Source organism: Drosophila teissieri, chromosome 3L (genome assembly GCF_016746235.2).
Source record: "Drosophila teissieri strain GT53w chromosome 3L, Prin_Dtei_1.1, whole genome shotgun sequence".
Lineage (NCBI taxonomy): Eukaryota > Metazoa > Arthropoda > Insecta > Diptera > Drosophilidae > Drosophila > Drosophila teissieri.
The window spans coordinates 22,990,001-23,004,667 of record NC_053031.1 but is presented as its reverse complement, the minus strand read 5'-3'; the positions used below and the strand labels follow the sequence as shown (position 1 = coordinate 23,004,667).

The window sequence follows — 14,667 nt, the reverse complement described above, 5'->3', positions numbered from 1 at the left end:
GCAAGTTCGCAACAATAATTTAAGCTGCTAAGGAGAAAACTCGCCAAAAAGCGAGGTCTTCCACCAAAAGATAGGAGGAAGCGGAGAAAAAATTATTTGATTATCCTGCGGCCATGCGCTGTCACAATTTCGCAGACTGCCCGCCGAGCGTGTCGGCTGAGTCCAGGCGGCTCCGAGTCCGTGGGTCCTCGTGTCCTGGTGTCCTGGTGTCCGGGCTCTGGTGTTCTGCAGCAGTGCCATGAAAGTGCCACATCAGCGAAAGTCTGTTAACTTCCGGTTTATGGTTGCAGCAGCTTATGGAGTCATTTCCGCCCGCTCCTCCCACTGCTCTCGGCTGCCTGCCCATTCATTCGGCTCAGCCGACAGGACACGGCAGCCAGCTGGCGGTGCCCGCAGACCATTCTATTAAATCATCATTTCGCTCCTCCTCTCAGCTCCCCGGACATTCTACGGCGCACTGCGCTTGCGGTAATTTGTTCCTACTTTTTTTCGGCTGCAAGTGCTTCCTTTAGATTTATAATTAAGATTGGGTTAGCAGCAAATAGTGGCCCTTTTTGAATTTATGCTGCCTTGTCGGGCAGGCAACTGCAGCTGCCCGTTAAGCGGTAATTTATCATATTCTTAGCGTCGTTTCCCAGCAAATTATATGGGCAGTACGGTATGCAACGGCCTTTGGGTGAGGCTGGATCAGATGGGTAAACTTTTGAAAAATGTTGCAATTTAATTACGTTGAGAGTCCTGGCTCGAGAGCCACCTGTATGGATCTACAGTTTGATTACCGAAGCTCGGAATTTTTCCCGATATCGAGTTTCGACATTGGCAGATCAAAATGAGCGGTTGCGCACATTAAAACTGATGGGGTTTTAATGGCTTTATAAAAAACAAAGCTTTGAGGTCCGTGACTTAAATCGAATCTAGTCAGCTCAATAGAGGTGTTCCATATCGAATAATGTTTCCCTTCCGCAGCGTTCTTTTGTTTGGGCTGATACTTTGTTTGGTGTGCAGATTTCCTGAAGGACAAAAGGTAAGATCTCGCCTGCTCAGATCTTCATAGTCTTCTTCTCACCCTCCCACAGTCCTTGAACTTCCTGCTTTTTCGGAAAATCGTTACCGACCACAACAGGAAGTACATATCCTTGTATGATGCTGCGATCAGTCAGGACTACACCACGATTAACATTACCCTGAACCTTGCGCGGAACATCACGGCGGATATATGGCTTAAGGCCACGATAGGGCAGCGGGTGTCCAAACACGGAGAATCCTACAGGGACGTCTTCACCTACAACGTGAATCTGTGCCAGGTGATGGGCAGGGGCAAGGGCAACAGCCTGATCAACTTCTGGCTGAATAACATCCTCAGGCAGTCCAATATGCCCCGAAACTGTCCACTCAAGGAGGTACTGTACTCTCATAGCAGTGAATGAACAGTGAATTACGAGTAGCCTAACTCCTACTTTCCAGGGCAACTACTATATGCGGAACATTCGATCGGAAAAGGAGACCATTCCACGGTTCATTCGCTCGGGCAGCTTTCGCATAGACTCTAATGTTTATGTGAGGGACTGGCACAGTGTCAATTTGACAGAAACAATCTTTTATGTCGACATAAAAATGAAGTGAGTGGATCCGGAGTCCGGACCCGCTTTTTCAGGAAGGCTTGCACCGATATCAACTGGCCACATTAAAAGGCAATGAATTATTGAAGAGCTCAAATCTCCGCTGGCTAACACAATTTCTCACTTCCAATCGAATAAATCGTTGCACGTGCATTTCGCATAAATAAATTAATGAGTCCTCCAACAAGGACACGGATATAGACACCGACACGGACACGGATTTCTGCACGGAACGTGGCTGGCCGCGCAGCAAGCTGCGATTTATACGAGGGCGCCATCTAAGCGCAAAATAATTTAAACACTGTCAATAATAGTTTGGGGACATAGTATTTTTCCATCGACAAGTTTGCCCTCGACTTCCCGACGCGTCCTTTGTCCAGGTCTTCTCGACACGTTCGCACGCGCTCCCAAGGATGCCATGGGTACTTTTTCGTCGTGTTTCCCATCAATTGCACTTCCGGAATTGAGTAGGGGCAGCGAGCACTTTCTTATATTTGCTGGAGCCCGACGAGGAACAAGCTTCCGACCAGTGCAGTCGGAGCTCCTTTGAAACAAATGCAGGCGGAATCCGGAGGAGCTGGGCGCACGGTGAGGGGGACTAAAGAAGTGAAGTCGTATGCTCAAGGAAATTGCCATCATTATACTTGTCGCAGTTGCTGTGCTTTGCCTTAAGTAACGTTTAATGTTTGTTTGTCATGAAATTGATTTATAGAGGGGCATCGCATTGGCGCTCAAAAGCCCCTCGGCGGGACTTATGAGATTTGCCCAAACCGGGATGGGTTATCTATAAATTAAATCATCTGCACGTCATTCTTCTGCTCTTTTTAGGGGCCAATTACATGGGTGCATGGGCGGTTTGGCTAATTAGGGCAAAGCTCACCTGGCTCTCACTTGTCCTCTGGTCCACACTCATTATTCATCAGACATGCCTGCGAGGTTGTCAGGTCCAGGATTCGAGTGATGGCGAATAAACCGAGAGATGAGCTTCAGAGGGCGCAATCATCACCACACATCGTATAATTATACCAGCGGGAATCCAAGTAAATTGGCGAGCATGAGGCCTGGGGCGAATCATTTTGGATGCGCCACGGAAGAAAGACCGAGGCCGCGGGATACTGACTGCTCGACCAGCAATTAGGAAGCAATGAATTTAAGCGCTCCAAACGCAAAGTTACATGTTAGGCAGAACGTCGGCAGACGATTCTAAAATATCAATTTTCCTTTTACACCATTCTCTTTACAACTTCTATTGCTGCATGCGACATCTGCCATCCCGGCGTGACACCAGGGACATTGTAGCCAAATTGAATGCTCTTCTTTTTCTGCTGCATCGATAGTCATAACAAAGCAAGCGCCGTGCAACATGTTGCCGTCTTGTTCAAGATATTATTATTTCTCGCCATAAAATTGTAGCTAATCTTTGTGCAGACTTTCTGAAAAGTGTGGAGACAACGGTAACGATTCGATGATTATCGCTGCGTGAGTGCGGAAATTGTTAGCACATCCTTGCATCTAGTAGACATCCTGAGAAAATACAATTATTCGATGCTGCCAGCTTACTAACAAATTTATTTAAGAATAATGTGATTGAATTTAAGTCATAAAATCTCGAATCTTCGAAAATACTTTTCGTCTTCTTCGTTTATTTTTTTTTGTATTATTTTTTAGACAAAATATTTAAACAATTTGTAATAAGAAAGCTTAACTAAATTGCAATATTGGTATTTGACTTTAGTATTTGATTTACGCTGTTGAATGATTGGGGAGACCGGGGGAGACTAGTCCGGGTATTATCGGACTAGTTGGACAGGATCACATCGATCGTTAGGCTCAGTGCTTCTTCGAATAACTTGGTTCCGAACTTGCCGTAAAAGAAGGTGAGTTTGCCACGATACTCGCCAGGAATAAGGAACTTGTGCGTCATCGAGCTCCCCATGCGCCAGTCGTGCATGTAGTAGTGACCCACCTCCACAGGACAGTTATACATGAAGTTACTGTTCTTGCTCATATCCTTGAACCAGCTCTTGAACAGGCTGTTCTTGACACTGGATGTTACGGCACACACATCGCTCTTCTGATTAAACATGGACTGAAAGTTCTTTGCGTTAGCCAGACGTAGCAGAATATCGACATGGGCCTTGAAACCCCTCTGAATGGGTCGGTTCAGGTGCATGTCCATATTCATTGTGTTGTTAGCTATGGTTATCGTAAAGTTTTTAAAATACTTCGGATTGTAGCTGCTGTTACCGGTGAGAAACTCTACACTGCGCTCCTTAAATTACAATTTTCTGAGGAATTTGGTATACGGTCGAAGGATTGACTTACCCCAACGACAAGTTTGATGTTCAATGCCAATTGAACAAGAAGAAAGAACGTAAGCAATTTCCACATTTCAATGCCCTCGATGAAACCCAAATGAGAGGCCTCAAATCAATTACAAATGAATGTCACGAGAATGGCATTTTTATTTCCGAACCATTAGCCATCGGAATCAGTGCATCAGATATATATGATAGCATCGGCCGTACAACTCATTATGAAGTCCTCGTCTTTGCCCTTGTACTTTCCAAAAAAGTTATACGTCTCCAATCGGTACGATCCACTTGTAATAAAAGGCGGCACCAAGCCCTCCCCGAACTGCCAGTCCCTCAAGTAGTAGTGGCTCGCATTCAAAGGACACTGGCGGAGGAAGTTTCCGTACTTGAGAAGGTTTTTGTACCACTTCTTGAACAGGTTGATCTTGGCGGCGTTAACGATGTTGCACACGTCGATATTGGTGGAAAAGAGACTCTGGAAACTTTTGGAGTTCCCCACGCGTGTTCTGAAGTCCAATCTTGCTCTCCAGCCCCTAACCAGAGGCTTTCGCAGATACATGTCCAGAAAAATTTTATCATTGCGAATAGTAAACGTAAAGTTTTCAAAGTACTTCCGGTTGAACCTGCTCTCACCGGCTATAAACTTCACGCTGCATTCCTAGGAAAAGCAAGCCTGCACTCAAGAATTTGAATACCACTCAGTACACAGTACTTACCGCCCTAAAGGAGAAAAGAGCAATGACCAGGCACAACGGTATCTCCAGCCTGACTAGATGCAAGATCCATATAGGCCGAGCCATCGCAGTAAACAAAAGCTAGAAAAGTTTTTCAATAAATGCCTCTGTGTGATCAAAATATTTTAATTATCCAGCGTATTGGAGCCTGACTATCCGTTCATCCACTACGCGATCTTTCAATCCAATGGTTTAGGAACTAAGCTAAACGTTAGTTCAACACCGCTTCAACACTGCACTCCAGTAGGGGACTGTAGAACTGCTTCTTGAACCTGCCGTAGAAGAAGGATCCGCCGATTCGGTAGTCACCCAGGTAAAGAAAGGATGGCACATTGTTCGCATCTAGGGTCCAGCCATGCATATAATAGTAACCTTCCTTTATGGGACAGCTCGTTGCGAAGTTTCCCACCTTTAGCATGGACGTAAACCACCGCCGGTAAATCGACTCCTGAGAGCCCTTGATCAAAGCACAGTAGTTCATATCGTGTTGGTAGACACTTTGGTAGGGTTTGCCCTTGGAAATACGGAATTCGAAGCTCAAGTGCGCCTTTAGCCCCTGTCGTAGAGTGGTGACCAAAATCATATCCATTAATACTTTCGTTTTGATTATTTGGATACTGAAGTTGGAGAACGTCGATCTGTTGTATGTGCAGTCACCGGCTTTAAAAGTCATTCTGGCGCCCTAAGAAGCATATTCTTAAATGGACCTTGTGAAACAAACTCAATGACTCACCACGCTCGGCTTTATGACAGCAGTTACAACAATCCAGACCAGAACAATGAGTAAGAGTTTCCCTGGAAACATTGCGTGATGATGTCAACTTGAATATTGCCACACACCAACACAACTGATTTTTGGTTATTGCACTTAAAGCCACTTGATGGGCTTGTTGTTCTGTTTGAATTGCGTGCTAGATTGATTATTCGGCCAAACTGTTGAATCAAATAATTACACACTCTCAAACCAAACATTGAACTCGTTTTGTTTATGCATAGTTGTTATGCATAGTTGCCTCCATGCACGAAAAGCGGCAACTCCCGAACTGCCAGTCCCTCAGTATAGGGCTCGCATTCAAGGCACTGGCGGAGGAAGTTTCCGTACTTGAGAAGGTTTTTGTACCACTTCTTGAACAGGTTGATCTTGGCGGCGTTAACGATGTTGCACACGTCGATATTGGTGGAAAAGAGACTCTGGAAACTTTTGGAGTTCCCACGCGTGTTCTGAAGTCCAATCTTGCTCTCCAGCCCCTAACCAGAGGCTTTCGCAGATACATGTCCAGAAAAATTTTATCATTGCGAATAGTAAACGTAAAGTTTTCAAAGTACTTCCGGTTGAACCTGCTCTCACCGGCTATAAACTTCACGCTGCATTCCTAGGAAAAGCAAGCCTGCACTCAAGAATTTGAATACCACTCAGTACACAGTACTTACCGCCCTAAAGGAGAAAAGAGCAATGACCAGGCACAACGGTATCTCCAGCCTGACTAGATGCAAGATCCATATAGGCCGAGCCATCGCAGTAAACAAAAGCTAGAAAAGTTTTTCAATAAATGCCTCTGTGTGATCAAAATATTTTAATTATCCAGCGTATTGGAGCCTGACTATCCGTTCATCCACTACGCGATCTTTCAATCCAATGGTTTAGGAACTAAGCTAAACGTTAGTTCAACACCGCTTCAACACTGCACTCCAGTAGGGGACTGTAGAACTGCTTCTTGAACCTGCCGTAGAAGAAGGATCCGCCGATTCGGTAGTCACCCAGGTAAAGAAAGGATGGCACATTGTTCGCATCTAGGGTCCAGCCATGCATATAATAGTAACCTTCCTTTATGGGACAGCTCGTTGCGAAGTTTCCCACCTTTAGCATGGACGTAAACCACCGCCGGTAAATCGACTCCTGAGAGCCCTTGATCAAAGCACAGTAGTTCATATCGTGTTGGTAGACACTTTGGTAGGGTTTGCCCTTGGAAATACGGAATTCGAAGCTCAAGTGCGCCTTTAGCCCCTGTCGTAGAGTGGTGACCAAAATCATATCCATTAATACTTTCGTTTTGATTATTTGGATACTGAAGTTGGAGAACGTCGATCTGTTGTATGTGCAGTCACCGGCTTTAAAAGTCATTCTGGCGCCCTAAGAAGCATATTCTTAAATGGACCTTGTGAAACAAACTCAATGACTCACCACGCTCGGCTTTATGACAGCAGTTACAACAATCCAGACCAGAACAATGAGTAAGAGTTTCCCTGGAAACATTGCGTGATGATGTCAACTTGAATATTGCCACACACCAACACAACTGATTTTTGGTTATTGCACTTAAAGCCACTTGATGGGCTTGTTGTTCTGTTTGAATTGCGTGCTAGATTGATTATTCGGCCAAACTGTTGAATCAAATAATTACACACTCTCAAACCAAACATTGAACTCGTTTTGTTTATGCATAGTTGTTATGCATAGTTGCCTCCACCATGCACCGAACAAGGAACATCTGCTTCTTGGTGCGATACTTCCCGTAGTAAACCAGGGCACTTAGGAGGTAGTCGCCGCTCAGTATATAGGAGGGCACCAGTCCCATGTCAACGTGCCAGCCCTTTAGGTAGTAATGCCCCGCCGGAACAGGGCAGTTCTCCATGAAATTGCTGTTTTTGGACACGCTTTTGATCCAGCGCCGAAAGAGTGAGTCCTTGAGGGTCGAGAGGAGCTCGCAATAGTCGGTGTCGGCTTGGACCAGACTCTGAAAGTTTCTGGCATTGCTGAGACGCAGTTGCACATCGACGTGTGCTCGAAAGCCCGCCTTGAGGGTCTGGAGTAGTTGTACATCCGCGTAGATCGTACCATTTACAGACGTCACGTTCAGGGTGGCAAAGAATTTGGAGTTCTTCTCGCACTGTACGCGAGTCAGGGCCACTGAGCTGGACTGTCGGAAGCGGAGTTAATTAAGTTCATGATCTTTCTTGGTGATTTTTGCTTACCTCTGACTGGGAAACGGATATTCCGATGAGGATACACGCTATTTTCAACATTGGTACTTCCCATATGAGCTCTGAGTGACTGCAATCTGATCCGAACGGTGCCATGTTATTCAATTGCACACAAGATGATTCGCTAATTGGATTTAAATTACTTTGAAATGGCGCATTTTTGTAGCTTATTTTTTTTTAAATTTATTTATGAACCCGAATCAATTGGCTGAGTTTTACAAATATAGCACCTATGTGGCTTTTAAAAGGGCATAGACCTCCAAGTCGAGAAAAAAGTCCTCTTGCTTCGACTTGTGCTTACCGAAGAAAAAGTGAGCAGTAATACAATAATCTCCGGGAAGCAAATAGTGCGGGACCAACTGTGAGTCCAGCTTCCAGTCCTGCAAAAAGTAGTGACCCGCGGGAACAGGGCAGTTGACCATGAAGTTCCCGTGCTTCAACATACTATCGAACCAGCTCTTGAACAGGTTTCCTCTCACCGAGGAAACCACCCCACAGGTGTCCAGGATGTGGGCGAAAAGGCGTTGATAGCTTCTGCCTTTGTCGAGGCTGATCTGGGTGTTGAGAAAGACCTTGAGGCCGCGGTGAATCGGTTTGATGGTGGTCATATCCATGTACAATGTGTTGTTTCTAATTTCTAAGGTGAAGTTTTGGAAATAAGTCGGACTGAACTTGCACTTTCCCGTCTGGAAGATGAGGGAAGACTTTGAGGCAAGGATATTATACCAATTACCTAAACCGGCTCTTTAACAATTAATTAATAAATACTCACTGCCCCTGTGATTTCCAGTTCGTGGACAAATATCAGGGAGACAATAGAACAAGCTTTCAACAATTCCATGCTGATGTCGAGCGAATAATGATGTGTAAAATAAATTTTCATCCAGACGGCAACCAGACTAAACTAATTATAATTGATGGCAACATGTAAAATAAAGCGAATTAGTCATTGCTTACTTTATTTCAACTTCAAATGCACACCCCACCACAAAGTATCGGATACCATCAATTTTTCTTATTTGGTTCATGTCGAACTTTACTCTATACTTTCCAGCATACAAGAACTTCGGAATAAATAGCGTGTTATAGTTGTAGTTCTTCAGGTAGTAAAAGTTGGGCTCGACCGGGCAATATTTTTTAAAGTTACCTGAATCGAAGAATGTCGCAAACCATTTTTTGAACATGTTGTTTCTTCGTTGTGCCAGAAGGTTGCACATATCCAGCGTATATTGGAAAATTTTCTGAAACTTGTAGGAGTTCTGCATACTAATAAAGAACTCCATGTCCATTGTGATACCCGGAACCAAAACCCGTAACAAAAAAAATTCCATATTCATCTGCGAGTTTTTTACCAACATCGTGAAATTAGAAAAATAGCTGCGATTAATGTTGCCACACTGACTCTCCAGCATTAGGATTTTATTCGTCTAAAAACATTTCAAGGTGTGCTTTACTAAGGCCAGTTCAGATCATGGAATACTTACCACGGGTACTGGCACGATTATAAGACACACGAATGACACCGATATACTTAGGACTAACTTTGCCATTTTCAAAAACTGAGACTGCTGGAGTGTTAACATCTACTAAGGTTTGTATCCAAAACATTAGCATTTAAGCGTCCACTTTGTGTTAAAATCGATTGTTATGATCAGAGCAAAACATTTAAAAAGAGCTATTAAGAGCGTATATTTTACTTTGGTACCCAACACTATTTTCATATTTTTTAAACCATTTTTAAATAGATACCAAAACAATATGATAAGTGTCATTATTTTAAAGACCTCCAGTATTAAATTAAACAAAAAAATGTACGTTTTCTAAACCCTTTACATATTTGGTCTCGAAAAAGTAAGCTGAAATGATCATGTTAATTGCGGTTGGTCATCAGTGCATGTTATTTTAAATATTTGAATAGATCGAGTGACCAATCTGCACATTAACAAAATTGAGCTACTCGTTCAAAGCATTAATTATTTAGATACGCCAAAATGAAAGTGTAATTGGTTCCGTGCAGCAAGCGATTAAAAATGAGTGTTCGAACTAAATTGATTTTACTGTGGTTGGTGAATTAATGGGTGGAGTGTTGTGTTTAGGTAAATAAAATCCCATCCGTAGAATCCGTGCCTAGTCATATGTGGTTGGGTACAACTAAGGATCCTAGCTGGTGTTTAGTTTAGTTTTATGGAAGCCATTAAGGGATACACTGACTTCCGTAGGTGATCCGCTGTAATGGAGAATTATTTTAATGTTGGATTCTCCAGTTCAAAAAACATGTCTTAGTCAGTAAGTTAGTAATCTCGTGGGGATTGACAGATTTATTAAATTAATGAATAAAGAAAGAGGCGATATTTGCACAAATTTTATTTAATTCCAAGATTAGGCACTTAAATGGCAAATGGATTTAGTTGTCGAACCTATCTTTATTTCTTTACTTAATACATTGGTCTTAAAGCCTTCAATCCCCTGGTTTCCCAGGCAGGGAATCCGCAGTCTTATTCTGCTGCGTGCATTCAACAAGGCAGTCAGTCATTCGTGGTGCTCATCCTAGATGCAGTCAACGTGTCTATGTTTACCCAGCGCAGAGCGCAGCTCCAAGTCCCGAGTCCCCAATGCCGCATTTATGTGCACGAACCACTGCAGAAAACAATTGCACGTAATTCTGCTTACGCCGTTACATTGCAACAATGCACGGCGAAAAAAAGTAGATAAAAACCAACCGCCTAGCCATTTGTTGGCGTTTTCAGTTTTTCTGAATTTTTTCCCCATTTTTCCCCTGCGGTTGCGACAGTCGATGGCCAGACGAAGTGACAGACCGACAGATGGATACGGATGGGCTTGGGCTCGGGCTGCAAGTCAGACGACGACCTATGCGCTTAATCAGAATCGGGTCTGTCGAAACTAAGGCGCCATCCAGCTTTGTTCAACGAGGTCTGTGCCTACTTCCTGGGTCCTGGTGTTGGCCAAATAAATGTCTTGCCTTCGCTCCTCCGAGTCCTGTGCTTTTCTGGGCTCCTTTTGTTTTCTGTTTGCTCCTCGTTCTGCTTTCACTCCGTGACTGACTGCCTTTCCCCATTTCCGGTTGCCTCGGCCTCGGCCTCGGCCTTCGTCCCCGTCTCCGTCACCGCCTGCATACTGCATACTGCATTTATTTACATAGGCCGGTCTGACTTTTGATTTTAAGCTCTTTGGCTCTTCTAACTCAATTCCGTCTCGGGGCTTTAGTCCTTGCAGCTGTCATGGGCCAGGTACCAGTGTTTGTACGGCTGTGATTGTGGCTGTGTACTGCCCTATGTATTTACGGATGCAGTTACGTGCTTTGCCTCCTGCGGGCTGTGCAAATAGGACACTTGCCCATTCTGTAGGTCGCCAGGATGCAGACTCTGGCCTGTGAGCATCGCTTCTGCCCTTATGTGTGACTTTTGTTTCTTGATTCCTGCGGATTATGCGAGCTGCCTTAAGAGGTGGGCGTTCTTTAATGCCTACACTATACTCGTTACATTTACTCTAATGCCATACGCCATACTTTCACTGGCTGCTCATTACTATTTCTTGTGAAATGACTAGGCTTCTACGGAAGTGAAATGCAAAAATAGCACAACTTTGCATTCAGTATGATTAGGCGATCAGTATGTATCACAAGGCATTCTTGTGATACATCACTACGTTAATAGTAAGGCGATCCAATTGAACCTTTATTAATTCCAGTTCCAATAAAGCTAGATAAATAAATCAACTAAATAATTATTTACATAGTACCCCGTACTCCAGAAATGAGCATAAGACCCCGAGTCCATTCTCCAAAACCTATTGTTTTTGCCTAAAAGACCTTCTTTTGCCGAACCTGATTGCCTTCAGATCCCCCTTTGACTCAAAAAAAATAGGAAATGTCTCGTCAACAATTTTAACCACTTCGCTCTGATTTGGCCCGGCTTTCTCCTAGGCTCCTTGCTACCACTCCAGTGAAAAACGGCAATCAAAAGTGCAACGGAGGAAGACAATTTTCACACTTCGAATGAAAGAAATATATTTTGCTTGGCAAATATGCTGACCTGACCCTTAGAGCAAACAAGATGGCAGCGCAGTGGCACTCGTGTGAAATGGGTGTCAGCCGAAGGAAAACGTCATCATAAATGACCAGGAAGGACCCTAAAGACGGAAGGAGCAGCAATCAGAGGCGCCTGGAAATATGCAAGGCGAAAAATCAACACAGCACAACGACGAGAACGAAGAACGACCCCAATTACCCTTGTGTGCATGGAAAAAGGATTGAAAAGCAAGAAAAATCCCTGCATATTTTCAGGCGTTGGTATGAAAAGTTGTCACCTAGCAGAGCAAACACCTCCGAATCCGAATCCGAATGCATCGGCTGAGTGTGAGTGTGGATTCCGTGTAATTGAGCCTACAGATATGCAACCAACGAGTATGCCAGTAATCGACACTTGGGCGCGGCAAACAGAACTCCGAACCCCCTTGGATCGAACTTCCCTGCACAGCGTTTGCGCCTACCGAAATGCAATTGCAGGGGCACGAGTGCAGCGCCTGCCTGGAAATGTACAACGTCCTGATTGGCAGATCCAGGTCGAGCTCATAATTTTTTCATGAGCGCTTCGGATTGGTCCGAGGACGCGGTTAAGGGCAGCTAGCAGTGCGCATGTGCGGCGAGAGAGTCAAGCAGACGTGCTCAGCAAATAGAAGGAGTGCCCCACAGTATGCAATGGTATTTTATTTTTATCCTTGCTTGTTGGAGGGTTGTGCGTGTGTGTGGCAGGACGATTAAAGCTCAGTGCGTGGTGAAAATGGTCGGGGAATCACTCTCGAGTGGTGGTGGTTTTTCCACTCGTTCACTTGCATATGTGTGTGTGAACTAATTGCTTGGGAATGTTTTGCATTCGGGCTTCGAGTGTATGACATTGATTGCACTTGCAATTTGTATCATTGGGGCAGCCTGAATGATTTGACTACCGAAAGTGTAAGCTTATAATTCGATTTTTAAGTATTTAATTGGCATTTAATTGTGATATTAATTTGTGTGGCGTATGTGACGATCTTTATGCTCCTGTTGCTTTTGTTCATACCATTGCGATACTTAAATTCAATTTATACGGCATTGCCTTCATTCTAATGCTTCAACCCTAAGTAATACCCTTGGGCAAAGCTTTTGTGGAGATTTCGCTATCTATCTCTCTCTACGACTGCCACATTCCGATTCAGTCTTTCTCTGTCGCGTAAAGTCTACACAAAGTGGTGTCGAATTCGCCGTCATTAAAAAAAAACGAAAGCTTTTATACATTGTAAACAAATCTCCCTAATTAGTAAGCAAAAGGACGATCAACATCTGCAATTCAACATGCATAGCTAAAATCTCTCTATCTACCATGCTACTGCTTTATGTATTTTTTTGGCAAGTGAAAAATAATCAATCACAAAAGGCAAAATAAATTAGCGGTATAAATTACAGACTGCCTTGGTCATCAACCATGCGTGTCTTTAAATTCGTATAAGCTTTCTTAAAAACATAATTTTAATAAACTAATAATTGAAATTGAACTTAAAACAATGGACGGGTAACTAACCAGATAGAAAGTTAGAACTCTCCTATCCAAATGAACAAAAAACTTAGAAAAAGTGAGAAAATCTTTTTTGAGTGTACCTATATGTTTATGTTTTGAAAATTTTGTTTTTACCGGTGACATACAAACCTTTCGCATCTTGTAAAGCTTTCCCTCTACGAGTGTCGAATAGACCACCCCATTTTCTTTCAACTGATTTTCAAGTCATTTATTTCCGCACACAGTGATGATCCGAAACGGCCCTCGGATACCATGATCCAGCCATTAACTACGATAAACATCTACAGCAAGCTGGCCACTGCCGTCTTCCCACAACGATCGTTAAAAACGAAATGAGTGTTCACGCCAATGAGGTGTCCCTGATTTTGACCAGTGTACGCTAAGGGCCGAGTAGCAGTTATGTTAAGATGACTTGTCATCTCCGCCCTCGCCCTCAAAGCATTATTTACTTTTGGGCTAAGCCAGATTTAATTACAGTCTATATGAGTAGATTTTTGACAATAAATTTAGAAAACCAAATAAAACGAAACGTGTCGAATGACGTTTCAATAGGAAATGGTCGAGTGGACAAGTTAATATATTCAATGGTAGTGCTAAAGAGGTATATATGGATGGTCAGAAGTATTTACACAACAAACTTATTAACATTTTTTAACTATTGGTTTATTTGCAGAATAAAATCAAAAAATAAGTGCAAACGATAACGGTTCTTAGGACAATGCAGAAAGTAACTGAAAGTCCTTATCAGTTGTCAAAACTTCACAGACATGTTTTATTCTCGTCATAAGTATTTTTACATTGACTTGTCTATATTTTTTATAACAAAATATTAATTTAACAAAGTTTCGTGGCAATTATATAACTAATATTTATTAATACCATCTTTAGCATCAATAGCTGTTTGCCTGGCTGGAATTGAGTTCACTAAGATTTGTGTAAGTTTAAGGGTTAATTTGGACCAAATGAATACCAAGAACGGTTTCATCACGTGTTCGATGCTTGCCAATGTTACTTTTCCGATTCATGAAACCCCAAAACATTTTCAATGATATTTAGAATGGGAGGTATTTTCTCCAGTCCGTTCAAAATGTTTTAGGTATGCAACCCTTGTGGCACGGAACATTTTCATTTTGCAGAATTCAAATGTTGAATGGAAAGGGTATATTCCCAGACTCAAAGCCATAATTATTCTGATTATCTCAGAAATGTTGCGTAAAAAGTGAAACAAACCCTAAATATTACGGAGCCACATCCAAACCTGTTAAGTGTTTTTTTCCCTTTTGCAGTGCTTTTTTCTCCCTTGATGCATTGTCCTTGATGCACTCTCCTGGGCTTATATCAGGCCTATGACCACATTGACTTGAATTATCAAAATTATCTTTCTTATTCATAAAATTATATGCAGTTCCCCGACTAACTGATACTCATTACTCAGCTAGTGGAA

General features: G+C 43.0%; 9 protein-coding genes across 10 annotated transcripts; 1 reads left to right on the top strand and 8 right to left on the bottom strand.

Annotated features, from left to right (window-relative positions):
- The first annotated feature begins 949 nt into the window (after window positions 1-949).
- LOC122616953 lies at window positions 950-1,623 on the top strand. Its single transcript, XM_043792550.1, has 3 exons — window positions 950-1,024; window positions 1,077-1,400; window positions 1,465-1,623. Exons 1-3 carry the CDS (start codon window positions 950-952, stop codon window positions 1,621-1,623), a joined length of 558 nt encoding a protein of 185 aa, XP_043648485.1.
- Window positions 1,624-3,417: 1,794 nt separating this feature from the next.
- Window positions 3,418-4,010, bottom strand: LOC122618114. The gene is made up of 2 exons (XM_043794256.1): window positions 3,926-4,010; window positions 3,418-3,878 (listed from the first exon to the last, which is right to left on the bottom strand). Exons 1-2 carry the CDS (start codon window positions 4,008-4,010, stop codon window positions 3,418-3,420), a joined length of 546 nt encoding a protein of 181 aa, XP_043650191.1.
- A 108-nt stretch (window positions 4,011-4,118) lies between these two features.
- LOC122618089 lies at window positions 4,119-4,734 on the bottom strand. The gene is made up of 2 exons (XM_043794223.1): window positions 4,651-4,734; window positions 4,119-4,592 (listed from the first exon to the last, which is right to left on the bottom strand). The coding sequence occupies exons 1-2, from the start codon at window positions 4,732-4,734 to the stop codon at window positions 4,119-4,121; spliced, it is 558 nt and encodes a 185-aa protein (XP_043650158.1).
- A 145-nt stretch (window positions 4,735-4,879) lies between these two features.
- On the bottom strand, window positions 4,880-5,473 carry LOC122618117. The gene is made up of 2 exons (XM_043794259.1): window positions 5,405-5,473; window positions 4,880-5,350 (listed from the first exon to the last, which is right to left on the bottom strand). Exons 1-2 carry the CDS (start codon window positions 5,471-5,473, stop codon window positions 4,880-4,882), a joined length of 540 nt encoding a protein of 179 aa, XP_043650194.1.
- Window positions 5,474-5,654: 181 nt separating this feature from the next.
- On the bottom strand, window positions 5,655-6,183 carry LOC122616952. Its single transcript, XM_043792549.1, is given in 4 exon segments — window positions 5,655-5,745; window positions 5,747-5,882; window positions 5,885-6,041; window positions 6,100-6,183. Coding segments are annotated over 4 exon segments (468 nt in total).
- Window positions 6,184-6,328: 145 nt separating this feature from the next.
- On the bottom strand, window positions 6,329-6,922 carry LOC122618118. The gene is made up of 2 exons (XM_043794260.1): window positions 6,854-6,922; window positions 6,329-6,799 (listed from the first exon to the last, which is right to left on the bottom strand). The coding sequence occupies exons 1-2, from the start codon at window positions 6,920-6,922 to the stop codon at window positions 6,329-6,331; spliced, it is 540 nt and encodes a 179-aa protein (XP_043650195.1).
- A 181-nt stretch (window positions 6,923-7,103) lies between these two features.
- LOC122616950 lies at window positions 7,104-7,692 on the bottom strand. The gene is made up of 2 exons (XM_043792547.1): window positions 7,642-7,692; window positions 7,104-7,586 (listed from the first exon to the last, which is right to left on the bottom strand). Exons 1-2 carry the CDS (start codon window positions 7,690-7,692, stop codon window positions 7,104-7,106), a joined length of 534 nt encoding a protein of 177 aa, XP_043648482.1.
- A 171-nt stretch (window positions 7,693-7,863) lies between these two features.
- Window positions 7,864-8,558, bottom strand: LOC122617822. Of its 2 annotated transcripts, none has more exons than XM_043793811.1 (2): window positions 8,423-8,558; window positions 7,864-8,354 (listed from the first exon to the last, which is right to left on the bottom strand). In XM_043793811.1, the coding sequence occupies exons 1-2, from the start codon at window positions 8,531-8,533 to the stop codon at window positions 7,881-7,883; spliced, it is 585 nt and encodes a 194-aa protein (XP_043649746.1). In that variant the 5' UTR covers window positions 8,534-8,558; the 3' UTR covers window positions 7,864-7,880. The 2 variants fall into 2 exon arrangements, with proteins under 2 accessions (XP_043649746.1, XP_043649747.1); XM_043793812.1 differs by having other exon boundaries at window positions 7,864-8,287; window positions 8,423-8,524.
- A 45-nt stretch (window positions 8,559-8,603) lies between these two features.
- LOC122618119 lies at window positions 8,604-9,200 on the bottom strand. Its single transcript, XM_043794261.1, has 2 exons — window positions 9,138-9,200; window positions 8,604-9,077 (listed from the first exon to the last, which is right to left on the bottom strand). The coding sequence occupies exons 1-2, from the start codon at window positions 9,198-9,200 to the stop codon at window positions 8,604-8,606; spliced, it is 537 nt and encodes a 178-aa protein (XP_043650196.1).
- Between the last annotated feature and the right edge of the window lie 5,467 nt (window positions 9,201-14,667).

Excerpts from the sequence above, each read along its gene's own strand:
- LOC122618118 (XM_043794260.1), bottom strand. The coding sequence starts at position 6,922 with ATGTTTCCAGGGAAACTCTTACTCATTGTTCTGGTCTGGATTGTTGTA. Across the intron at positions 6,800-6,853 it reads CTGCTGTCATAAAGCCGAGC|GGCGCCAGAATGACTTTTAA; the intron begins GTGGTGAGTCAT and ends TATGCTTCTTAG.
- LOC122616953 (XM_043792550.1), top strand. The coding sequence starts at position 950 with ATGTTTCCCTTCCGCAGCGTTCTTTTGTTTGGGCTGATACTTTGTTTG. Across the intron at positions 1,025-1,076 it reads GATTTCCTGAAGGACAAAAG|TCCTTGAACTTCCTGCTTTT; the intron begins GTAAGATCTCGC and ends ACCCTCCCACAG. Across the intron at positions 1,401-1,464 it reads GAAACTGTCCACTCAAGGAG|GGCAACTACTATATGCGGAA; the intron begins GTACTGTACTCT and ends CCTACTTTCCAG.
- LOC122616950 (XM_043792547.1), bottom strand. The coding sequence starts at position 7,692 with ATGTTGAAAATAGCGTGTATCCTCATCGGAATATCCGTTTCCCAGTCA. Across the intron at positions 7,587-7,641 it reads TATCCGTTTCCCAGTCAGAG|TCCAGCTCAGTGGCCCTGAC; the intron begins GTAAGCAAAAAT and ends CGCTTCCGACAG.
- LOC122617822 (XM_043793811.1), bottom strand. The coding sequence starts at position 8,533 with ATGAAAATTTATTTTACACATCATTATTCGCTCGACATCAGCATGGAA. Across the intron at positions 8,355-8,422 it reads AACTGGAAATCACAGGGGCA|TCTTCCCTCATCTTCCAGAC; the intron begins GTGAGTATTTAT and ends CTTGCCTCAAAG.
- LOC122618119 (XM_043794261.1), bottom strand. The coding sequence starts at position 9,200 with ATGGCAAAGTTAGTCCTAAGTATATCGGTGTCATTCGTGTGTCTTATA. Across the intron at positions 9,078-9,137 it reads TTATAATCGTGCCAGTACCC|ACGAATAAAATCCTAATGCT; the intron begins GTGGTAAGTATT and ends AAATGTTTTTAG.
- LOC122618117 (XM_043794259.1), bottom strand. The coding sequence starts at position 5,473 with ATGTTTCCAGGGAAACTCTTACTCATTGTTCTGGTCTGGATTGTTGTA. Across the intron at positions 5,351-5,404 it reads CTGCTGTCATAAAGCCGAGC|GGCGCCAGAATGACTTTTAA; the intron begins GTGGTGAGTCAT and ends TATGCTTCTTAG.
- LOC122618089 (XM_043794223.1), bottom strand. The coding sequence starts at position 4,734 with ATGGCTCGGCCTATATGGATCTTGCATCTAGTCAGGCTGGAGATACCG. Across the intron at positions 4,593-4,650 it reads CTCTTTTCTCCTTTAGGGCG|GAATGCAGCGTGAAGTTTAT; the intron begins GTAAGTACTGTG and ends TGCTTTTCCTAG.
- LOC122618114 (XM_043794256.1), bottom strand. The coding sequence starts at position 4,010 with ATGTGGAAATTGCTTACGTTCTTTCTTCTTGTTCAATTGGCATTGAAC. Across the intron at positions 3,879-3,925 it reads GGTAAGTCAATCCTTCGACC|AGTTTCTCACCGGTAACAGC; the intron begins GTATACCAAATT and ends AGCGCAGTGTAG.